The sequence below is a fragment of the Aythya ferina genome (genome assembly GCF_964211825.1).
Source record: "Aythya ferina genome assembly, chromosome: 3".
In the NCBI taxonomy this organism is placed as follows: domain Eukaryota; kingdom Metazoa; phylum Chordata; class Aves; order Anseriformes; family Anatidae; genus Aythya; species Aythya ferina.
Window position 1 is genome coordinate 44,667,451 of NC_140298.1, and position 24,457 is coordinate 44,691,907.

Below are 24,457 nucleotides of genomic sequence, written 5' to 3' on the forward strand. Positions count from 1 at the left end.
GCTAGGAACATAGGACTTTCTGAAATAACACTAAAGGTGATCCAAAATTGGAAGGGAAATTCTGAAAACAGAATTAGCATTACAGGCAGCACAAGACTGACTTGGAACTTATCTAATTTTATGTTTAATTTCCGACAGTATAGCACCTAAAACACTAAGCTTCAATAAATAAATGAACAAATAAATGCAATCCCTCTACTTCAACTCTACTGGCTAACCCTTGAATAATATACCACATAGAAAGAAGTTTATTACTGCAGAGTAGAAGTTTATCTTTAAAACAATGACACAAAATCATCAAGGGTGTAAACACCATCTCTAAAGTAACATTTAATACAACTGAATTTACAGCAACTTTGGGGCTCCACAGGGAGATCTAACCCAGATTCTCTCATGGAAAAGTAAGCAGCTTGCCAGAAGAATAGATAAATCTCCGGAAAAGATTTTGATTTAGCTCATCCAGTATTTCTTGGTTTGCTATAAAGTACCTTTCCCAATAGCAATACACTGAAGCAGATGTCACATACTTTAAAAGAGATTACTGTGTGTGACACAGGCTTCTTAGGTATTTATGCATAAAATACACTCTACATTTTATTTAGTTATTTTATTGTAGCTGGAATATGCCACTGAACAGTTCAGAAACATTTACCACTTTGTTAAAACTACTTATAAAGTGGTTAAAGTTAATTGTTTGAAGAAAATGTTTCCCTGAGGGCTTTCCATAAATACTTAGCTGTTCCTAAGGTATAGAGAAAGCTTTTCTAAAGTCACAAAGATTTGAACAAACAGACCTAGTTTAGACACAAGTAATTTCAAATATCTCTTGATGTTTCTCCATAGGCTTCCCTTACTGCCCCTCCATTATGCCAGAATACCTATACACATACTTAAATTTAGAAATACACAGTGCCTCAAGGTGTTTAAAGTTAGCTATCCAGCTGAGCACTTTACTGGATTGTCCTAACAATTAGTGAGCTTTTTTCTACCATGTTTCTTTCCCGCTATATCCTTTTGCTAATAAAGATACAATAAAAATCAAATAACCTTCATTTGTAGCTCATTTAGCACCTTTTTTTTTTTTTTTATTCAGAAAACAGTTTGGTTTCTAGGGCACAAACAACTCATAACATGAAAATTTTCTATGATATTTGATTTAAATCAATGCATATTTCAAAGAACTGATCTTGTCTGTACTAACAAAACATATAAATAGCAGTAATCTCTAGTGATTGGAAACACAACAAGCTATATGTGCTCAAAGTTTCAGTTTCAAAGATAGAGATTATTAGCCTCTTGGATTAGAAAGGATGTCAGCACAGACATGTAGCCTGACAGCCATAAAAAAAAAAAAAAAAAAAAAAAAAAAAAAAGGCTTGCCTTGTGACAAAGGCTAGCTGACTCTTTCACTATTTATTTTTATTGCTGCATTCTGGATTCAAACAAAACAGCAAAGCAATCTTGGCCTGCACTCTCCTCTGTTGGCATCCAACAGTGGCAGGCAGACAGTGTAGCATTTTTGTTGACTTTTTTATTATTATTTTTTTTAATTTTCCAACTACCCAGTGATTCAGATGGCTAAGCTTTAAGATAAAATAAGGAATGTCATGCTGGAAGTCTTCTTAGCACAATAATATTTCTCCTGATCTGCTAACAGTCACATTTGGAGAGATACACTCTGACTAGAACTGAATCAAATATTTGCAAAAAAAACTGAAGCTACAGATTTCTGATATTTTACATAACAAAGACCAGACTAGGCTTTCTGAACAGAACGCTGAGTTGATAAATACTTTCACTAAGCCTAATATGGGCCAATTTATAATTCTTGCACTGAAAATCTGAGCCTTGCAACTATTTCTGGTTTCAAATTTTCAGTGCAGTATTATTGCTTTAGCACTACTTGTTTCTACTTCACTTGTTTTAAGATTTTCATTTTATATTTATTTAATTTTATATTTTAACAGAAAATTAAATTGAAATTACATGATTGGAAAAAGAAAACCTTTGCAAAATGAAAAAAAATATATGACTTTGCATTTTTTTGTTTTAAAAATTCTTTTTGTTCTAAAAAATCTTTTTGTGCCCAAGAATGCTCTTTTATGTTTTTTTTTCTGTACAGTCTGGTTTTGGCACATTCCATTTTGAGAAATATAATCAAGAAAAAATTCAGTATTTTTATAAGAGATAAATTCCACCTCCAACAAATTTTGGATAATATTTCAGTGCTTTTTGTCTTATTTTCCATGTGCCAGTAGACACATATAAAAAGCAAAGGATATTCCACAAAAATATTCCACACATACTTAAAACTTTATCCACCCCATTTTAAATACCTCCTAGAAAGCAGTATCAGAAGCCATCTCCTCTTGCTTTCAGTGACCACATAAATCATATCTTCTCTGTATAGATACATTTTGTTCACCAAGATGCTGAGTATTTCTTCTTGAAATAACACTTCACTACAGTAGCTTGATACACAGCATAAATGAAGGCTCAACAAGCTATAGTGAGGTTAGAGTTGAACAGGGTTTGTATTAGCAGGACTGCCAGCAGTGCATCTGGAAACTTGCAGTCATCCTACAGATTAAATGCAGTATTCACAGTGAGAAAATAGGTCTGGAAAAGGAGGAGACAGCTCCTAGTTAAAAGTATTTTAAGATAAAAATCTGCGCCCAGAACTTTTTTTTTCCTAAGGAAAGGGTTTATTTTGGGGGAAAAAAAAAAAAAAAAAAAAAAAAAAAAGTACTGATATTACTGATATCACTTACAAATTTTTTCCTCCTTTTTCCTCAAAAACATTAGAAAAAAAAAGAGAGAGAGAGAGAAAATGGAGAGCCGAGGAGAACAAGTGAAAACTGTTTTGCTTTCAGTATGCAGACTGTGCAAGCTTTCACTATATGTTCAGGTTTACTTCATAGATTGACATCTTGGTCCAGTCCCACTTTCACTGGAGGTAGGGAAAAAAATAGACCTAGTCACTGTGACTTTCCCTCTCCAAACGAGACGTCTCAGGAGCACAGTCTGGCTCCCAAATGCAGCCCACAAGGCTTCCTTCCAGGCAGCAGGTGGGCTGGCCGAGCCAATGTCTCTGCCCACACGCTGACCTAACTGATGTGTTTGGACACTGCAGGCACACGTCAAGTTCACACCTGGCTTGCAAGCAAACCTGAGCTGGAAGAAAGACTCCAAGGGAATACGAGATTAGGTGTGCACTCAAAAACCATGTCCAACATTCACAACGCAGTTCCTTAGCTATGAGGCAACAGGAATGTTTCCACAAAGGATGCTTACATTCGTGAGTTATGGGACCGAGATTTATTTACAAGCTTAAAACAACTGTAATCCTTTCTCTTCAAAATGGGAATATCATATCTGCATATTTATCCAAGGACAGAAATGTCCTTGGATATTTAATTCATATCAATTCATAACATTCAAACATATCTTTAATTCATTCACCAAACTAATAATTCAAATGAGTGAAACTTTGCATTATTGCTAAAAGCTCTGTTTTAACAAAACAGAAATGCTGGGTGTTTCTCTCTTCTAAGTAAAGCAAATAGTAAATAGTAAAATACATCTTTATGGGAAATTCCACTCATATTTTGATGTGCTCCAGTTCTTTATGTGAATCATGAGAATGAAGATAGTACCTTTTGTTATGTCTATGGTAGCCCATAAAAGAATGGCATTTTTAAACAGATAGGCTCTTTAAGATACCATAAATAAGTTGAGCTAAACATAAGCTATCTAGGGTTTCCAATGGAGAAAGAGGGTCTCCATAGCTATAGAATACCAATAATGCTGGTGTCTGTGACAGCTATCCTTGGTGCTCAGGAAGCAGCAAAGATTTGTTGGGGCTACCTCTGAATGCATACCCTGTGTGCCAGCCAAAATAAATGCCAAGCTACTCACAAGTGAAATTATCATTCTGTGTAAAGCTACATAAGTTCCTATTTTGAGTATGAGCCACTCAGACATGGGTCCCCAGGCCAGTTCAACAGTTCACAGAAAACTCAGGTTGCTGCTACATGATGACAGTGAAGTAGGGAAATGTGATGCAAATTGGCAGTTGCAACCTTACAGTGAGGAACAATTTATATCAAACCTCTAGCCATTACAGAATTATTAAGTATTGGTAAAGAATCTAGAAATGTTATGGACAACAAATCCAAGCTCCTTGGCTGGAATGTTTCAATAAGTCTAGGTTAGGGCTGAAATATACTGACAGGACTGTACATATAAACTTGTTTTTCCACTGATTACAACATGAGAATACCAAATATTATTACTGAGCTACTTACTGAATAGATTCAGAATAATGGTCTCTAATACCCCAATTGTGGGCATGGTACATTCACTTAAAAACAAAGGGAACAAGTTTTCATTACTGTTATTTGCAGAATAAGAAGAAAAAAAAAAAAAAAAAAAAAAAGGAGAAGGGAGAAGGAGAAGAAGGAAAAAAGATATTGTGCATCCATTATCTTTCAGTGCCCTTCAGGGCAAACTTAAGCAGGAACTCCCCTCAGCTAACTCTAAGAGGGAAATTTCCATGGGAGATGGAGGCTTAGCTGTTCAGGCAAAAAATTCTCAGTAGCCAAAATGAGAATGCCACAGACATCTAAAATTCAGTCACAGGCATTGAATATGCTTTTCAGCTGCCTCCTGACAAACTGCCTAAATCTCAGCACACATCCATGTAAGTAACTTAAATGCTTGAAGTTCAAACTACCCAGATGAACTAAAGTGCTACTTCTTCCAATTCACCCTCACACCATCAGCAAAACTGCCAATTGACCTGCTGCTGGCAGCTAGTCACCATTTTTTGGTGATCCAAGAGAGAGAAAAACTGTGTTCTCTCCACCAGACATTCCTGTTATAGATAGAGCTTGCTTTGAAGATGCAGTCAGCTAATAGAATTTGTACACTGGAGACCTGAAGTTGCTGAGGTGGTAGGTGAAAGGCTGTGCAATGGAAACTGAGTTATTCAAAGTTCCTCAACTCTGAAAAACTCCATTGATCCCAAATCTTCCACTAACCTAGCTAGGACTAAGTTTGTTGCTATTTAAAATAAGTAAATAAATAAAAATAAAAATCTGGGAAAAGAAGCACAGGGTTTTGTTTTGTTTTTGAAAAAAAAAAAAAAAAAAAAAAAAAAAAAAACCTTCAGTCCCACTCAACTCCACCCAGCATCATAATTTCAGGTTTAAAAGTTAATACACATTATTCAATGTCATGGAAAACCACTTGAAAAGCCTAAAATTACTTGAAAACTGCCGCAGGAAAAATATGAATTCACTTTTGGAAGTTCACGGGTAAAAAAACTTGTTCAGTTTTGGGAATACAGAGGCTAAAAAAAATATATATATATATAGAAAAAAGTCTATTGATTTTAGCATTGAGGAAACTGACAAGAGTCTACGAATTATTGACGCATTCTCTTTTTTTTTTTTAATCTATAAAGCAAAATTCTCATGACAATAGAAAATTTGAATTTTTTTTGTACAATGGCATTCTACAGTGATGAGACTAAATTTTACAGAGTAATTCTAAACACAGGGGAAAGAAAAAAAAAAAAAAAAGATTTTTTTAATGGAATATACAAAATACTCCATGAAAAACAAAACCTAAACAAACCCCCTGTTTCAGGTAGTCCCATATCATGACTTATGACACACATTCAGCCTTACATTTGTCAGATTAAGAAGGAAGTCCTCACTGAGCAAAGTACACACTAATTATGCGTGTAGTTAAGTTTGAGTACATGCAGTAGTTACCAAGACTACACCTCTGTGCACATTCAGGTTTGTACTATCCATTCTGTGGCTCAAGGGCCTTATTTCATATGTGTCAGTCCCTAAACATTTGATGTGTTAATTTATTTCTTCCTGTATGTTGTTGATGGTCTGAACTGCACAGACTGTTTATGCAAAATTTGTTGAAGCCAGTATGTTCTAAAACTTGAGAATTTTCAGAAGACAATATGAATTTTCTTCTAAGGTTCTCTGAAGTTTCACAAAGCTTTGTTCCAAGATGGTAAGTGGTATGTATAGAAGAGTTGAGTTATAACCTCCTTTGAGGTGAGGTGGGTTCAGGAAGGCCTTACTTCACATCCCCTGTTTTCTTAACTGGGCAGTACTTCTGTCTTCAAGAAGATGGGAATTAACCAAAGCACAGCCTCAAAAGGACACTCAAACTCTAGCTGTAGCACAGTATGTGTTTGAGCACCAGCTAAAATGCACATAGCTTGTAGGGCAAACCTCAAGCTTTCAGGGATTTGTTAGTCACCAGAAAGCCAGCCTCAAAATAATATTGAATGAAAAGGGTGACAAAGATGAATACCTAAGCAGTATGTAAAGCATACCTAAGCAGTATGAAAACAAATCAAAACTTAAATCAAATCAAAACTTAAACTTCTGATGTCCATCAATGCCATAAGGATGCCTTAAATAGGATGAACGTATTATTCTGCATTGTCATTATCATAAGGCAAAACACATTTATAGTATCTATTTGTTATGAGTTTTATTTGCCTTATTTTCCAATTTAAAAGATAAACCCAAGGAAAAGCAGTGCTAGGTCAGGCATAATGATACAAACCTCTGTCTGGACATTGATGGAGATGAGGTAATCTGGACTCTTCTCCTTCCTCCATCACATCCCCACTCTGAGGAATTTTTTATGCCATGACAACCTCTCCTACACACCAGACACTGATAGGAGATAGAGGCAATAATAGTGTGTCGCCTGGGCCCCACTGATTTCCTCTTCAAGGATCCGAGATGAATTTTTCTGCAAAGGCTACAAGGGGTCTCCAGAGCATACGTCTCCTACTTCTGACGGGAAAGCTGTTTTTAGTTGATATCTTCTGTGCTTCAGCTTCCACACAAGCAAAGCCTTCTGGGGTAACCTCTGCCATGTCCCAAATCTTGTAAAATCTCCATTAACTGTAAGACAGTAGCTACTGGTCCTACAGGCAAAACTCTGCTCATAATGGGCAGCTGCATCATTCAGGGATATAACTTAAAGGAGTTATTTTCTTTTTACTGTTAGAACCTTTTTTTTCTTTTTTCTTTTTTTTTTTTTTTTCTTCACAGAAATGGTTCTTCTGCATGATTGGTTCTATTTTCAAGAGTAAGAAACTTGTCTTGTAGTTTTCACATGCTCTGACAAAGAGTATTGAAGGCTCAGCTTTCTAACTTACCAAGCCTTCCTGTGTGACATCCAGAGCACTCCAGTCCCGTCCTCACCAGTAGTAGTGGAGGGAAAAAGGCTAAGTGCTAAAGGACTCGTGCCCAAGGTTGTGCTAGCCACAGGAGTAGATCTACCCTGACATGTACCAGGGCAGTCCAGTAAAAACAGCTAGCTTAGTTCTCAGGCTGAATTGCCTTAAATCCTTAAAAGAAAGTGATTCTGTGCATGTTGCCTGCCTGGGACTGTCCCTGGCCCATGATAATTCCCAAGCCTTGTAGATAAAGTCTTGTGGAAAACACTAGCTGGCCCATGCTCAAAGTGCAGCAGGAATCTCTTGTCCAGTTTACCAAAGAAGACAGTCATACTGTGTCCTGGCAATGTTTAATTTAGTAGTGTGGACATAGCCTCTGTGTCTTTCTGAACTGTATAAAAGCAAGCACATTGCTCTCTCACTTCTTGTATGGTTTGTTTCTTGGGGTATGCAGGGACCGATTTACTGTGAAGCATTTGTGTGTGTGGAGTGGTTCGCAGTCACAGGTGATACTTTAACAGTCCCCCAAACACAAATAATATTTCTCAACTGTCAACATACATTTATTTATTAGATTCATAATCTTGTTGCACAGTAAACTTCTCTGTCAAGTTAAGTGGCAAAACTCCAGAACTTCAGAGTTCAGATTTTGTTTGGAAAAGTATCCAAAAATGTGAATGTCCATCTACAGTTTACAAAGATTACTTGAACCCTTCAAACTGCAAAAGCAGACTGGAAATTTAGCAAGATTATAACTTATTTTAACTTTTCCAAGTTTAGCAACAGATTTCATCACTGCCTGGAATCCAAATATATATATTATATATTATATATTACATATATATATATATATATTTGTATTGGAATAAAAAAAGAAATATAAAACTTTGTGAGGACTTCGAAGGAAGGAAGGAACAAATGAAGGAATGAAGGAAGGAACAAAGGAAGGAATGAAGAAATGAAGGAAGAAATACACTATGAAAGCAGTCACTTGTGATGCTTGTTTTGTCAAAGTTGAATTCATTTTCAGAACTGAGGGGAAAGCTTATTCATTTTCAGGTTTGTTAAAGCTATTTCAGTCCCTGCTACAGCTATTGGAAATAGAAAGACAGCAGTAGAAGAAAAGAAAACATATAAAGTTCTGCCACTGTTTTTTATCATTTAGCTACAAGATTCGGGCCCTAAAAAATTGTTTCCTTTGTAATTCCAAAGTATTACATGAGCTGATTACTTTGGCTGTGAACAAAACTTGAATTCAGAAGTATAAAGGAGAAAGGAAACAAGACATCTTTAAACAAAACTATCCCTTTGTAATTTCAGCATTTAAATCAAATAGATCAGACAAATGCTGAGAACTAGTGAGGAGGAATAAAGATAGCCAATCCAAATATGGCTTTCAAAAGAAAAAAGATATATGTAGGGAGAAAGCAGGCATCAATCTAATTGTGGTTCAAGCTTACTTCCTTTATCAATGTAAAATGAAATCCACATTCTCAATATATAAAAAAAGAAAAGATGGACTCAAAATTATTCCAAAAAGTTTTGGGCATATATTGTGAAGGTGTTTAGATTTGTAGTGAATAAACTGAACTGCACAAAAACCTGGTCACAAAGTTTACGATTAATTTAAATTGTCCCTGGAAGCATTCCCTTTCAGACAAGATTTCTGGGGGCTGAACAGAGATTTTTACCTGAAAAGAAGACAGGAGAAAGCAGATCTAAACTTAAGATGGCCCTTTCTGATCAATGATGGATGAGAAGATTTAAAGTTGTGAATCCTATAACAGGGACCAAAGATGACTTCATCTCTTTTCTCCATTCATAACTTCCACAGGCAAACATACATGTTTCTTCCACTAACATTGCTAACATTAACAACTTCAAAACTTCATTCAAAACCAATGTTTTAACGTATTATTTTTGTTGTTTTTCAGGCGGACGGATGAACATTTCCAAAAGAATTTGTTTTCATTGCAACACAGAATGAAAACAAATGATGAAACCTTGAAAGTTGCCCTGGAATTGAACCATCATCTTTTGGTTAACCCTACTGAAACAACTCTTTCCTCTTTGGTCAAGCATCACCTGCAATAACAAAAGTCACCACACAAAAGCAACTGTCTCAAAAGGGGTCTTAATCTGAGGCTTTTCTCAGCTCTTGTAAGGAAATGTTTGATGGGACTATCAAAAGTAGTAATGCTAAGACTGAAACTGCTGCTAGGCCAGTGAATCATCTTTTTCTTCTATAAAACTTGTTTGTTACAGCTTGAAATATTTCTGATGATTGCAGGCACAAGTAGGAATAATAATAATAATAATAAAAAAAAAAAGACACTTTAAAATTTGTTATTAGAAACATTTAAGCTGCCTAAGGTGTCTAATTCCAAGTCTACAATTATATTGACATGCTGCATGTTAATAAAAAAAAAAAAATCAAATCAAATGAGCACTTCTCCAAATTGTAGTTGTTGACTGCATAAAAAATGTCAGCATTTCTGGATACATTTTGGGTAAGGTGATTAAATGTATCCCTATGGGGGGAAAAAAAAATCTTGAAGATGACATTAAATAAAATAAATAAATAAATAAATAAAATAAATAAAAGCAGAAAGAAAAACACTTTGGAAAACTCATTTCTGCATAAGTGTATAATGCTCTAAATGTACAAAATGAACAAAGCTTTAAATAATTCTCTCTGTTGTTCATAAAAGTAACAAAAACTTTGACTCAGGTAGCTTCATTATGTTATCCTTGTTCACATAAGTAAATGGATCCATCAGCTAATACAATGGCTTATTATTAAAGGGCTGAAGAATGAGCACAGTGTTTCATCTAGGCAGAAGATGAGACAGAATGTCTCTTTGAAACAGTCCTGATGCTTCAGAGGCTTTCTGGAGCTAATGGGGAAAGATGATGTGGAAAATTGCCTCCTAGAGGTTGAACCTGTGTGGTCCCTGGGGTTTCCTTCTCTCCTCCCACCTGCTCTTTTTGGACAGAGAGAAAGGGAAAGTAAATCTTTATGAGTGCTGCTATTCTTACATTTTAAAAGTAGTTAATTGTGTTGGGAATCACCCAACACTTCAGTGAGGAATTATGGCATGTTTCTCTTAGCATGTCAACTGAAATCTCTAGCACCAGCCTACTCTAAAGTGAAAAGGTTAACCTGTGTATACTTTAAAAGAATTGGAACTGAAGCACTAGGGTCGCATGTTGCACAGCTTCTTCAGAGTTCAGAAGTAAAAGAGTAGATGATGTAGCTAGGTATGGCCTGTGAGGGCTCTAAGCATTACAAATGATTTAACTGAATTTCAGATTTACACCATTTGAGGGTTTACACAACTTTCAGTTTTGTAGAAAAAAATCCCACAATTCTACAACTATGTTGGGGGGGATTACATTCTGAAACAAACCAAAACAACATCAACAAGTTAGATTTTTTTTTTGAGTTAACAATAGCAGTTAGGAAACATACACTGAATTCAACTAACTCTAACTCAAAATACTAAACTGCAGTAGACAAGAAATCTCAGGAGACAACAATCTTGAGAGTTACTCTGAGTCTGCCAATGAGATGGTTCTTCAGGAATAAGGTCCTAACTATACAATTTCCTTAATAGTCACTTAAAGTGTAAATGGGTGAGGGAGTCATATTTTTGCTGATAGATTCATCTTCATGCAGCACATTGTTACAGAATTGACAGGACAAACTTCAACCTACTTGCTTTCAGTCAGCTGTACATCACTGCAAGTATAGCACTACTAGTTCTCAATATTCATTAAATTTCAAAAGCTATTTTAAGTCTATTACTTTGCATTATGATCAAGGAAAACTATTGGAAAGCTTTGATTTGCTCACCTTTACAGTTGCCCCGGTATGCAATTTCCAGCTGAGGGTCTTTGCATTTTGCTCGTTGAAATTCACACCGAGACAAAAATGTTCTTCCATCAGATGCACAAAGGGATTTCTGAGGAGAACCTGCACAATCCAGGCTGCATTCTCTGTCTTTGTCTTGGTCCACTCTTAGAAACTAAAAAATATATATATATATATTAATGCTGTAGGAACGCTATTCTCAGGTGAAAACTGTTTCATGATCCCCTTCCCCAAGGAACACATACAAATATTACCAAAAAATGAAAAGAAAGCTCTGTCTTTTTAGTCTATTCAAATAATAGTTGATTCAACATATGTGGGGTTGTTCAGCTCCTGCTATGAAGTGGTAGTGATTGCAACTTTTCTGTAACATACAATAAATCCACTGTTGCAATTAGGAAATCTCTGAATTTCCTTCAACCATTGTGAAGCTTAAAACAGTATCGTGGAATCTTCAGAGAAAAATGAGACAGCAATGGAAACTTCTCTATTTTATTTGCCACAGATTAACTAGGCTACAATAACAAGCTGAAAAGTCTGTTCTAAAGATCCAAGTAAGATTTTTTTAAATCAATATACCCGTAATATTTCCAATTGCCTCAGTGCAAGAGGTCTAAAGAGAAAATAAGTAAGGTATGAGAATGATATGAAGCACCATACGAAATGCAACAGATCATTTATTCCTGAAACGCATACATTCAAAAATTTCAGATACATTTTATACATACATTTCTATTTCTGTGTATGCTTGCTTATAAAAAAACATGCCAAGACTGAATAGGGAAATGCAGATTGTATAGACACAATCATGTCTTCCCCCACCATGGGCCTGCTACAAAGACAAAACCTGAAACAGGCCATCTGCTGCATGATGCATCTCAACTCGTAATTGTATTGAAGTTGCTGCCCAGCAGCAAAAACTTCTTATTGCTCCTTTAAGCACTGTCCCAGCTCTAGCATGGATCATCCACAGCTTCAGTCATTTAAGGATGTCCCTGTCTGGGCACAAGTTGTCCATGGGCCACAGTCAATCAGGGGTATCCCTGAGCCAGTGTGGGTAACCTGTGGACTACAGATTTGGGGTGGGTACTTTTTGGACTGGCACAGAGCAGTTCATGGTCTCCTCTCATACAAGAGAGCCCTGCAAGACCCCTGCTACTCAAATCCTGTCAGTTCTGCCCATTACACCACAGGTTCTCCCATTCTCAGAAATTAAATTTCATCTTCTCTAGAAGACAGTGAGTATAGGAATATATATATAGGGATTTATACTAGGAATTTCAGCAGGCACACCCCTTTCTAGTTCTGCCACAAAGCTACACTGAACCACAAGCATGACCAATGGAGCTTGGTGTCATCTTTGGTACTCTGAGAAGGAGCTGCTCACCCTGAACCATGCTGCCAAAAACCTAATCAGTTGCTTGCTGCATGCCGGTGATAGTATTTTATCTTCTAAGCTCCCAAAAGGCTGGAATGAGCAAGGTGGTGAAACCACTGAGACCTCAGATTAATTTCTCTATCATTTTTCTGTTTCTGAATAAGCACAAAGTTATGCAAGGCATATAGCTACCAGGAGATAATCATTCTCCCAAGCATCATGAGGTACAAGGTAATGGACCTAAGAAAAGGTCTTCATCCAGCTGAAAAAACATTTTCGTTGCTGCTGTTTCACCATCATAAACCGCAGGTACAGAAAATTTTAAACTTTAGATTACAAAGTTTATTAGGAAGAAGATTTAAAAAAAAAAAAAAAAAGTGACAGAGTGGTATTTGAGCAACAAAGAGCAGTACAAGGTAATAAATTCAGAAAATCAGAAGAGTTATTACATGTAGCTTCCCTGAGTTTTATTAAAAATAAAATAAGATTTTTAAAAAAAGGTATAAAGAGAGTCATAAATCTCCATAATTTTCATACTTAAACTTTGGTCTGTTTGCATTTCCTAGCACTTAATGTGAGGAAATACAGATGCCTTTCTGGAGAGTATGCTTGAAAATGGAGACACAATCTCAAAAGTATCACTTTAAAATAATAATCATATGGTTGGGATTTGACCAGATTTTTTTTATATTTTAGTGGCAAAGTAACATAAAGATGAAAGCTTCCTTTTCCTGATACTTTTGAGCAATTCTTCATTTTTAACATTAATTAGCTTCAAAAGAAAATTACTTAGAAATTACACAGAAATCTCTAATCTTTCTTATTGGAATTTAGCTCTAGAGCTTCAGCAGTGGGAAAGAGATGTCCGTCTCCACTCCTACCCCCACCCCAATGCTATTTTGCAGATCCATTTTGCTGACAGGAATTTATAATTAGCTGAGCACAGTGGGAAGACTGTTGTCTCTCTTTATGTGAAAAACAAGCAACAGTGAAGACAGTGTCCTGTGTCTCTGAACAATCTCCACATGATGCTGGTCTCCAGGGCCTGGCCAGGTGCCCTGATGAGCTGCAAAAGGCCCTGGTAAGGCCCTCCAAGCATCTCTCTCTTGCGTGTGTGAGACAAGCTGTCAGAAGGGACAACCTTGGAGCATCTGCAGGACTCTAGGTTTAGACCTAGCCAGGCCTGTGAAAAGGATTTGTCAAGGAAAAAATAGACAACATGGGGCCTCTTGCACAGAAACTCAATCCAGCTCCCTGCTCTGCCTCAAATGTCCCTGGTAGATTTAGTGATGGTAAGTCAAGCAATCTCCCTTTTCCTATTTTGTGAAGTAAGGATTTCTCTGTTTAGAAGACTACTCCTTCCATCTCTGTAATGGCTAGGCACTTTGCCATCTCTAATTTATCCTCAGCAGTGTCCCTGTTGGGCAAAGAATTATTTTTCAAATGCACAGGAAGGTTTCATGACCCACAAAATACCATGTGGTAGATCAGGAAACTGAACACAGGACTTGGAAAAAAAAATGCATACAGAGAAACAGGCTAGATTCTGTCCCATTTTTCTTCCAGACTTTCATCATCCTTCCTGTTCCGAGTTGATGCAGGAGTTAAGATGGGTATGCCTGATCACAGTGGACAAACCACAGTAACACAGTGGACAGAAAATCCCCTTAATTGCCTGAGGAACAAAATTCACTCCCCTGAGAGCATGATAGTTCACAGATAAAACTATATTTTAAAGGGCATTTATCCAAAGGGTTTTATTTAAGTATTTTATTATTTCAAAGCCTTAGAGGAGATTAGGGTAAATTATGGGTTCATGGATATTCAAGCAACCTGGAAAAGCAGAGGATGAAGACATACCCAGGAGACAAAACCACTTGAATAGTTTGCTGGTTAGCCAAACCTCAGTGGAGAATTTGGGTTGTACATTTAAACAATTTCCACCAAGCTAGTGTAACTAAGGGATTTAAGAGCAGGAAGGACAAAAAAGCAAGCAATTGCAAGAAAGATATAGCATATAAAAGAGCCTAGAAACTGTACTTAAAAAAAAAATAAAAATAAAAATAAATAAAAATTATGTGATTGGCATTTGGAAGATACTCCATTGTCATCTTTACTACAGCAGCATATGATGATACAAGTTGAAACCAGCATTGCTTACTCACGTGGCCAAAAGAATAGATAAATATGTCAAAGCTAATAAAAACACTGAAATAAGCAAGGGTTAGGAGATTTCTCATGGGATTTGCTATATGTTTAAACAGAAACAAGCAGAGTTAGTAACACAGAAACTGGAATCATACTGATGTACATCTTAGGGCTGTACTTTACTGTGAATACATTCCTTTAGCTTAAAGTAGGAGAGTTTAGAGAGAAAGATAATTCAAAATGTGAGTCAACGGACCTGAACATTGCTCACCCTGAACACTGGCTCATCTATTTCTATATTTAAGTTCATTTAACAAACAAATCTGTTGTTTTAAAAACACATGATTCACAGAAAGACAAGCTTAAAGCAGTATTTTTGTTGCTTGCTGGTAGCAACTGAGATAAAGCCAACAATAGCTGATTGACCTGAGGTGGAACTATTCTGAACAAGTGGCAAAAAATGGACAGTTATGACTAAACCCTGTTAAAATGCAAACCACTTTCAATAGAGAGGTGTTCCTGTCCCTAACAGTGAAGAAACCAGCCTAGTCAAGTCTCAGAAATTGTTTTCAACAGCAAATTTGAACTTATGCTACCAACTAATAGGCATGAGTCCTTAAGTGGAGTTGACATTTACTTGTCTTCTGCTTTATATTTAATATTACAGAATATTTTTATAGCCTCCAATTTGTTTCAGTCTTTTCAATGCATTATATTTTATAATATCCAGTTTTTAAATGGCCTACTATTCTACACTAGGCACTGTTTTAAACTCTCACACAGTATTTCTATGTGAAAGAAAGGACAGTAACAGGACCATGTCAAAAGACTTCTTGATTAAACTTACCTCAGTTAATGAAACCAAAATTCAATATAAGCTGCATGTACCCACTTGAAAGATATGAGCATGGATAAAATATTTTTTACAATCGTGTCTTTCAGGCACCATGGAATTCTGGTATTTTCCTTCACTGTCACATACAGCAAAGGCTCTTAATACCGTGTGAAATAAGGTCCTCCTGTAGCACAAGTGGTCCCAGTGTCATTTCATCCTTCCATTACTGGAGTTTGGTAACACTAGCATTGTCAGATTATGAAGTTATTGGTACCAGAAACCTTGCTTATACTGGAGAAAATTATTTATACAGCTGTGTTTTCTGCTCTGCTTTAACTTCCAGCTTTGTTCTTGTCATTTGTCCCACATCTGGGCTGTGGAAAATCAGGATGATTTTAAATTCAGCCACAAGCAACATGCTGCAGTCCAGACCTCAAGAATAGGCATTATGTTGCCTATTCTTACAGAGCTATTAAACCATTTATCAAGATAACATGTCCATAAAATCATTCACTACCATGGCATAAAATGTATCTTCTTTTTACCTTACATTATCCACTTTTATGCAGGGATTTGGTTTCATTCCCTCTGGTCTGTATCCTGCCTCCTTGTCATCTTTATGGCCAAAAAAAAAAAAAAAAAAGGTTTTCAGATGAAAATGAGTTACGTGTAAATTTCTGCATTTCCAATGCACAGATCTGGGATGCCACCATCTACAGGGCAGAGCAATTAACCACTCTCCACTAGACAGATCATATAGTATACCACGAGAAAAACAATGCATGACTGGAAAGTCAACATATACCTACATGTCCAAACGATCATCCATCCCCAGTAGGTGCCTAACTGACAGTAGGTACTTAAACCTATTTTAACCTAAAAACTGACAACAGTTTTTTACTGTTACATTCTGTGAATCCTTTGTAACTGATATACAGACTCGCCCCCCAAAAAAAGTGAAAACTACTGCTTCACAACCTAATATGATTCTATGATTCTAAAATGCAGTTTAAATTGGCTTGGGGGAAAAAAAAGAAAAAAAAAAAAAAAACATGGGAGAAGAGTATTTCAAGCTGGGGGTCTGAGGCTGAAAAGTCCTGATAGACAAGTAGAAGAGAAAAGATGGATGCTAGTCATCACTGTTTTGCTTGGAACAGCCTAGTGCAGACTACAGCTTTGAAAGGCAATTTTTTTATCCCGCATCTGGTTACTGTAAGATGTTGAACAGAATGGTCTGACTTGCCTGCTGCTGGCATGGGAGGTCTGCAAACAAACTAAGGAGCAGTATGCTATAAAGTGGCTCTGTGCTTAGGGCTTTGTGCTGTTGAAAAATGTGCTGATTTGCAGTGATTTATGTAGCCACACTGTTTCTTTCTGATAGCTGCCTGAAGGACAGATGTGGAAACCTCCAAGCTAGGAATATTTTGTTCCCTCTGGGATCATCCACAATGGGAAAATGAGTTAGACAATAGTAATACATATGTGTATATATATATATGTATGTGTATACACACACCATTGTATATATCTACCCCCACATGCAGGCTATAATAAGTAAAGTGATATTTGCATGTGTATTTCAGACAAAGGCAATGATGTTTAACTAACAATATGACAGTCTGCCTTTGAGAGCACTTTAACCAGCTAGATTGCCTCAGTTAATCGCTTTATTAAAAAAACACACTTTTTCAACATTCTTTCATCATTTTTTTGCTAAGGAATAAAGCAGAAGGTACATTTATAGAACAAATCCTACTGTCATCCCAATGTTATGAAAAAGCATTCCATCCTAGTTGTGAAATCTATGGAAAACCTACGTTCTCCTTAACCTTGAGTGGTTTGGAAGAGTACTAAATGGTACTTTCAAAATGACAACTCAGTTTAACTGCTGTACTCAAAGTATCTTTAACAGATTAGTTCATCTAGCACTGTCCCAGTGAAGCAATGCAATCCTTCATGACTGTCCCAGGACAAAGCCCAGAGCTGCCTACAGCAAATTGTGACCTTCTTTGTCCGGACATACAGGACATTACCACTGAGGTTAAGCTTGCATGGAAGAATTTATACAGAAAGGCATCACATACATGCCTTATCAGAGAATAACTCTGATGAGCTAGAATGTGCTCATCTCCTCTACCATACTAGGCAAGGAGATTTGCACTTGTAACAACGAACCTCACCAAAACATCTCTGTGTCTACTCTCAACAGTAAAGTTTCTCAACGTAAAACAGAAACTTTCCATTATCTTCTATTACTAGACAAGTGAGCAGACTACTGATTTCAGTGAGGCTATCTAAAACTGAACATCTGTTGCTTGAAATTTATTTATCTCTGTTATATATATATATAGTAATTAGAATATATATATATATTCAGTTACAATAATGCAGCACTCTCCAAGGCAGCTAAATATTACACAGCAAGTCAAGGTCATGATTTTATAATGTGGAACTAGTTGCATGGACTCCCATTTTCAGGAATTAAGATAAATTGGATTGGGGGGGTGGGGGGGATAAGATTCATCTGACTTAGGATAAAATGGATCATCATAGGCTAGAAATGTTTCTTACACTTTATGAACTGGAGAGTCTGTTCAACTAGCTCCCCTGTAAATGGCTGAAGTCCTTTGAGTCCTGTGAGATTAACTCAGAGTATAGTGCCAAAGGAAAAGCAAAGGGGAAGAAACATACAAAACCTCAGGTTCGAGATGGTTAAAACCAAGGTGGGCTTTAGGTTTCAGAAACTTATCAAAGAAATTTATCAAAGATGTCCAGGAGCTGCTTGTGGATCTGCAGAGAGAACACAGAAGGGACAATTTTCCCTAACGTCTACTGAGATGTCATTTTATTGCAAAGAAGTCTGTTAAACTCTTGAACACAGACCTCCCCACCTTGCCTCATTATATTTCATGTGATTTTTCGTGTGTAACATATCATACCTCTTACCAGCTGTAGCAGTGATGGTTGGGAAAACAAATAAATAAATCAGATTATGTAATTTCACTGAGTGGGAAGGTGGATTTGCTTTTTGTGTGTGTGCGCACACATTTTTGTTGGGTTGTTATTTGTTGTTTTGAAAAGCAATCTTGGGTCTGTGCCAGAAGTCAGGTCCAAATTACCTATCTGTTAGGACAGTGTTTTGCTTTACTCCCTGGTGTCTGGAGCGCAGCGGAGCTCTTGGAGACTCACTGCCATCTGCTGAATATGAAAACACGCTAAACTACAGTATCATTTTTTTTACAGCCAGCACAGAAAAATGGTTGTTAAACAAGGTAGTGCTTTGATTGACATGTTTGGCTTTAGCATGTAATTTTTTAATGTTTATTGCTTTAACAGGTATTTTGTTAAGTGAGCTCTACTATGCTTTATTGATGGATGGATGGTGGGGCTGAATGTCAGCACATCCATAATTTCTCTCTGCTGTTGCCTCATGAATGACTAAAGAAGGCAAAGCATCTCAGTTCTGCATCCATGTAAACTAGGAATGACTGCTGAAATTAACTCAAGAGTGACACAGGTTCTTTCCTGTTTTGAAGAAGGGATGGACATCCATTTATCCTACCTGCAATCTCAACAAAAAAGTCTCTCCCAATGGCTCACTGACTTAAAGAGAGCTGAGGTGAATTTGGTGGCTCTATAACTAACAATATTTCTAATCTACTTTGAAGAAATTATTCTGGGGTTGTAGGGAAGTAGGGAACCACAACCAATTTAGAGAAGGGTTGGGAAAGGCAGAGAAAGCGAACTCTGCAAGGGGTTCAAAAGTCCCAGATGAGCAGATTTTTCTTCTATTTATTATAGTTTTGATCAAATTTAACTGAATTGCTTTTGTCTGTAGAGGCTTAGAAGAAGGTACTGCAATTTTTTTCTGTGCTGTTTAAGCATTCTAAGTATAGTATACCAGGAAAACCGATGAAACACTACAAGAAAGAAAGGTGCAAATCTTTATTTTTTTCCCCTCTCCATTTGGTTTTGTCTTGAAAAGAAACTTTAAGGTAGTGCAATCATACCCCTCGAAGGGCTGTTCTCTTGAATAGCTTAATTAGAGGATCTGATTCCATCACTAGTAAGATAAACACACAGATTTCAATAGGAGTAGGCTTGGGTTCAAGAGTAGCTCTCAGTCCTGATGAACTATCCTTTCAGAAGGACCTTTCACTGTTTCATTTGAATGCTCCTTTAATACAGCCTTTGGAAACACAAAGCACTCCCTTCAAATGAATCCTGCCAGACACTGCAAAGTCTAAGCATCAAAACCAACACTGGCATTGACCCCATACAGCTAAAAATGAACTAATGGTCTTAATTTTCAAGACATGATAAATATTGACAGTGACACTAAAACACCCATTATCTGACTACATTCATTTACTTCCAAGACTGGGAGTCTTCCCTAGTCCACTTAAACACTCACTCTTGCTAAGTGAGCCTAGTGTTTTCACCATAGATTAAAACAGCCCACACATTTAATACTGTAGATATTTACAAGTAATAACTGGGCACCACAGCAAGGACAAATGGACTGCACCTTTTTTTTTCCCCAAAAATAGTTTACTTGGCTTTTCGTAGATCAAAAAATCTTCCTGTTACTTTTATTATAATTATTTTGAACTCCAGTTTAATGTAAACAGTTTGTTTCTTTCATATTGCACCATCAAAAAAAAAGTTAAAAGGTATCCAAACTTTGGGTAGACCAGCCACATACCAGTTTGCTGTATGTATTGCCCGAAAATTGAAATGTAGATTGGGATAGAAAGCATGACTAAGTTTTAAGTACAGCACTGAAAGTAGCACTGTTTAAGATATGGTAAAGAAAAAAAGACAACGCTTATCAGGAAAGTGGTGTCCTTCGTATGTCTGAGCAACCACTAAACAGAAAGATCTTTCTTTTAGTTTCTTCAGTAAATACATAGATTTTGTTTCTTGTTTCCAGTGGCATTACTGCCTTTGGTTTTGGAGTATTATCAGTAAAGTGTAGGGGTTCAACAGAGTTACATAACACCTACACATAAACAGACCTTGGATTACCAGAGACAAAACAACCAATTTATACCAAAACTCAAACTGAAATGGTCTCAAATTTGAAGGTATCCTATTCTGCCTGTATTGCAACCCACTATTTTTTTGATGTGTCATGTGTCCAGTGTTCTGCATTTTTCCCAAGTCACTGGTAACTTTATGCCCTTCGTTCTTGTGGTATTGTTATTCATAATCTTTTCTTTGGCAAGTTGCTGTCATTTATAGTGTTTCTTGTCAGTTGCCAGAAGTCACACAGGGAGAAAATAAACAGAGAAACAGTGGGATGCATTGTCTATGTATTGAATTATCCTCTAGTTTACTCAAGCTTTTCACAAGGACTGACCCAGCTTTCAGAATACAAGTGGGCTAGCTCAACCATCCAGTTAGCCAGTTTCTTCACACACAACTAATCTGCCTGGTTGGTGTCTGTAATAACCGCAGCTAGGATTTGGGAAAACAGACACCTTTTACTTTTTCATCTGGTTCAAAGGCTGCTCATATGAAAAATATTTTGGCTTCTAAAATGTTGAAATGCTATTTTAAAATGCAAATAAAATCTGAGCCAGATCAGCATTTCTATATTTGAGGATTTTATTTTAGGATTAAAGAATATGCCCACACACACACTTAAAGTGTCTGAGGTAGCTTAAAACAATAAAACGATACGCAATGTTCCATAAGTCAAAATAAGAATCATTAGGCTGAATCTCTATCCTAACAGCCAGAAACCTCCTTGTTCACTGGTACAGCACATAGGGCATGCAAAACCCTGAAAATCAGTTTCTAGGTTCTCTCACACTGTCTTTTCCTAGGTGAGATATTGCTGTTCTAGTGCTATTTTTCCTTGCAATCATGAAATGGAGTTCCCCTTCCCAGCTTACCTCTGCTGTCTTCCCACCACACACCCAGGAAGCTGCCAGCTCTCCACACCAGTCCGGCAGCAATTATACTGAGGGGTGTTGACAAATTCATAAGAATCTGCTATCTTGATGATCAGTGTTTGGTACAGTTGGCAGAAGGTGCATGAAAATTATGTCTGGTCAAATGCCTTTCCTATTTAGACAAGTTCTCCCCTCTCTCCCCAAAATCACACCTCTTCCCCACTTAATATGATTTATATCTTTCTCCTTGACATCAAGAGAAAAGCCTAATGAAGAACTCCATTAGCTTTTGAAATGATTTACTTTTAAATGATTTTAAATGAGGGACCCCCCCCTCTCAACACCTAAGGTGAAACAGTACTGAACGTTGTGCTACAGACTGGTAAGGAACAATCTCTCTTTGTGGGGGGACAGAAAGGCTCTGCTAAATGGGGCATTTCTACATCTGAGTTCCTGTGCAACTCTATTTAATGCCTATCCTGATCAGCAGGCAACTGGCCACTCTCCATATGGCTGGTTGCCTTCTCTTCCTGGGGAACTAAAGAACACAGAGGGCGTCTCAGATGACGAAGACACAGTATGAGACAATATCACAACAGAGCATTTCTTTTTATAATTTAAATCAAGTAAGCAACTGATTCACGCAGCGCAGAAACTTGATAAGACATCAAAGGTCTGATCCCCGACCCATAAAGCTAACTTGCTGACAATAACTGCAGAGCTCTAACTCTCTTACATTTATCACTGCCACCAGTTTCTTCAGAACAAAGCATTTTGGGAGGAAGGCAAGCAGCTGAATCTGAGAGGCAGATTTTATTCTTGTTAAACTGTTGATCTTAAGAGAACACATTGCTAGATTCAAATACTGTCATCTTTGAAAGAAGAAATCATGATAAAAACAAACAGTTAAAGCACACATTTGGAATATACCAGAGTTTAACAAGCCAGCCTAATGAGAAAAAACACTTTCTGTAAGGACAGAAGAACCTGGCTGTGGTTTTCTCAAACCACTGGCATTTTTACTTCCCCCCAACTTTGGGGTTTTATAGAACTCTTGCATGTTTGCTTGTGTATTGGGCAAAAACATTTTTTCCTTTAATTTAAAACATTGTTTTGCATGGAAAAATGTCATTAAGGAGACATTATTTTCTAATTATTATGAGGACTTTTGGAAAAGAAAACACTCATATATAAAAAACAAAATCTTGTGTGTATCTTGGGGGGGGGGGGGGGGGGGGGGCTAGTGGGGCAGGGATGTCAAATCATGATCCAACAAAGGCAATTTACCAGCAGAAGAAAAAAAATCCAGGTTCTGAGTCACATTATAAGTAGCCTCCGCTTTCTTTGTAGCGGAATGCATTTCCCTTGCTGTTCTTTGTCTTTACACACCAGTTGGCCACTAGCTTTTAAATCTTTCCTAAAAGAATATGCAACAGTACCAGAGAAAGTTAAAGAATCCAGTGCTACTAGCAGTTCAGCCCATTAAGTCTCTTTCTATTGTGGATACATATATGTGAGACTTCCCAATAGCAAAAGGAAGCATTAGGGATGAGAAATCTGAGGAGCATTTGCACCAGTTCCAGTTAAATTCAGTGAGCAAAGACCCCACTACATTAGGCATTATACCTACAAAATCCCCACAGAAGCTGAAATGACATTCACATATATGGTACTGTGGGTAAAACACCAACAATAGAAGATACTACTGTCCAGAAGTAAAAAATCAGTGCAGTTTCTGAACAAAGTGGAGCTAAGAACAGACAGAACAAGCTCATAGCTGTTGATTGGGTTGCTTCAATCAAAAAAAAATCACCTTTTTTTGAATATTTTCAAGATTTTGAAATAGGATGCAGTCAAAAACAATTCTTACAGTCTCATTATACACTCAAGGAAGTTTAGAAAGTCTTTGTACTAATGGTAAGAAAAATCTTCTAACTACTTCAAAAACATGACATATGAAAGAAACAGAGCTCTGAAGAACAGCTATGTCAATCAGATTTTCTCTCACCCTCCAAAGTGGATGAAGTGAGGCCCAACAAGTTCCAGCTCTTACCAAGAATTGATCTAAACATTATATTTCTAAATACAAGGATGAAGATTTCTGGAATCCAAAGTCTCTGAAGCAATGTTGTATATTTGTAGCTTCTAGTCATATAAGAAAAATAGCAGGAGCTTATCCTCTCACATTATTTTTGTTGGGAACATACTATTACTTCATGATACAGATATTGCTTCTAAGCAATGGAACTGTCCAACAAAGGAAAATAAAAGGAACAGGGGTGGCACCTATGAAATATTTTACTATTTCACTAGAGAAAATAGCTGGCTGCTACAGTTTTGTACAGATTCTAGCATTTTGAATAGTATTTAACAGAGTTCATCCCCTTCTAACAGGCATACCCATCTTATCAATTCCACATTCTCTTCCTTGCCTGTCTACATGTTGTCTTTCTTGGAGTCTGGGACCTGGCTCTTACAAATCATATTTTGTCTTCTGTTGCTGGTGAGATCAAGCATAGGAACAGCTGTTTCTCCTTTGTGTGGAAATACAAAAGTGAGATGGCTAATTTCAATCAAATTTCATTGTCATGGGGGGAGGAAAAGAATAGAAGCAAAGAAAGAAAGAAAGAAAGCTTAATCTTACTTCCTGCACTCTATTAAGCAGAATTATAAACTGTCCACTCCAGGTTACTGATGGACAGTGCTTGACCACATTAAAAAGCAATCTTGATGAGTATGACAAATGTCAATTTAAACATATTCAGCTCGAATATAGCTTGAACTACTTGAACAAGGATATTCTTCAGGGTCCTTGGCAAATATAAATCATTTTTCAACTGTTCAGAAAACAGAAGAACAAAGTTATGTGAATTCAGTGTGTCCATATTTACGATTGGAGAGGTCTTCTAGTTAAGACTCAGGCCTGGGAAACTACAGAATTTGTCCCCCATCAGATCTAGTAAAGATTGCCTTTAACACATCAATTAAGCTATTCTTCTGTATTTTCAGTCTACCACTTGATCTTTTGGTTATCATCTACTAGGCTGAGATATGCCTAGCCACATCTTACAGCAGCTGAGGGACAGGCCCTTAT

The 24,457-nt window shown here is 36.9% G+C and overlaps 1 protein-coding gene across 3 annotated transcripts in view; it reads right to left on the minus strand.

Moving 5' to 3' along the window:
• Window positions 1-24,457, minus strand: part of SMOC2 (SPARC related modular calcium binding 2) — a 146,871-nt gene that overhangs the window by 91,912 nt on the left and 30,502 nt on the right. For all 3 annotated transcript variants that reach the window (XM_084512787.1, XM_084512786.1, XM_084512788.1), the window contains exon 2: window positions 11,085-11,256. In XM_084512787.1, coding sequence (XP_084368913.1) covers window positions 11,085-11,256 — 172 coding nt within the window. The remainder of the gene's footprint in view (window positions 1-11,084; window positions 11,257-24,457) is intronic.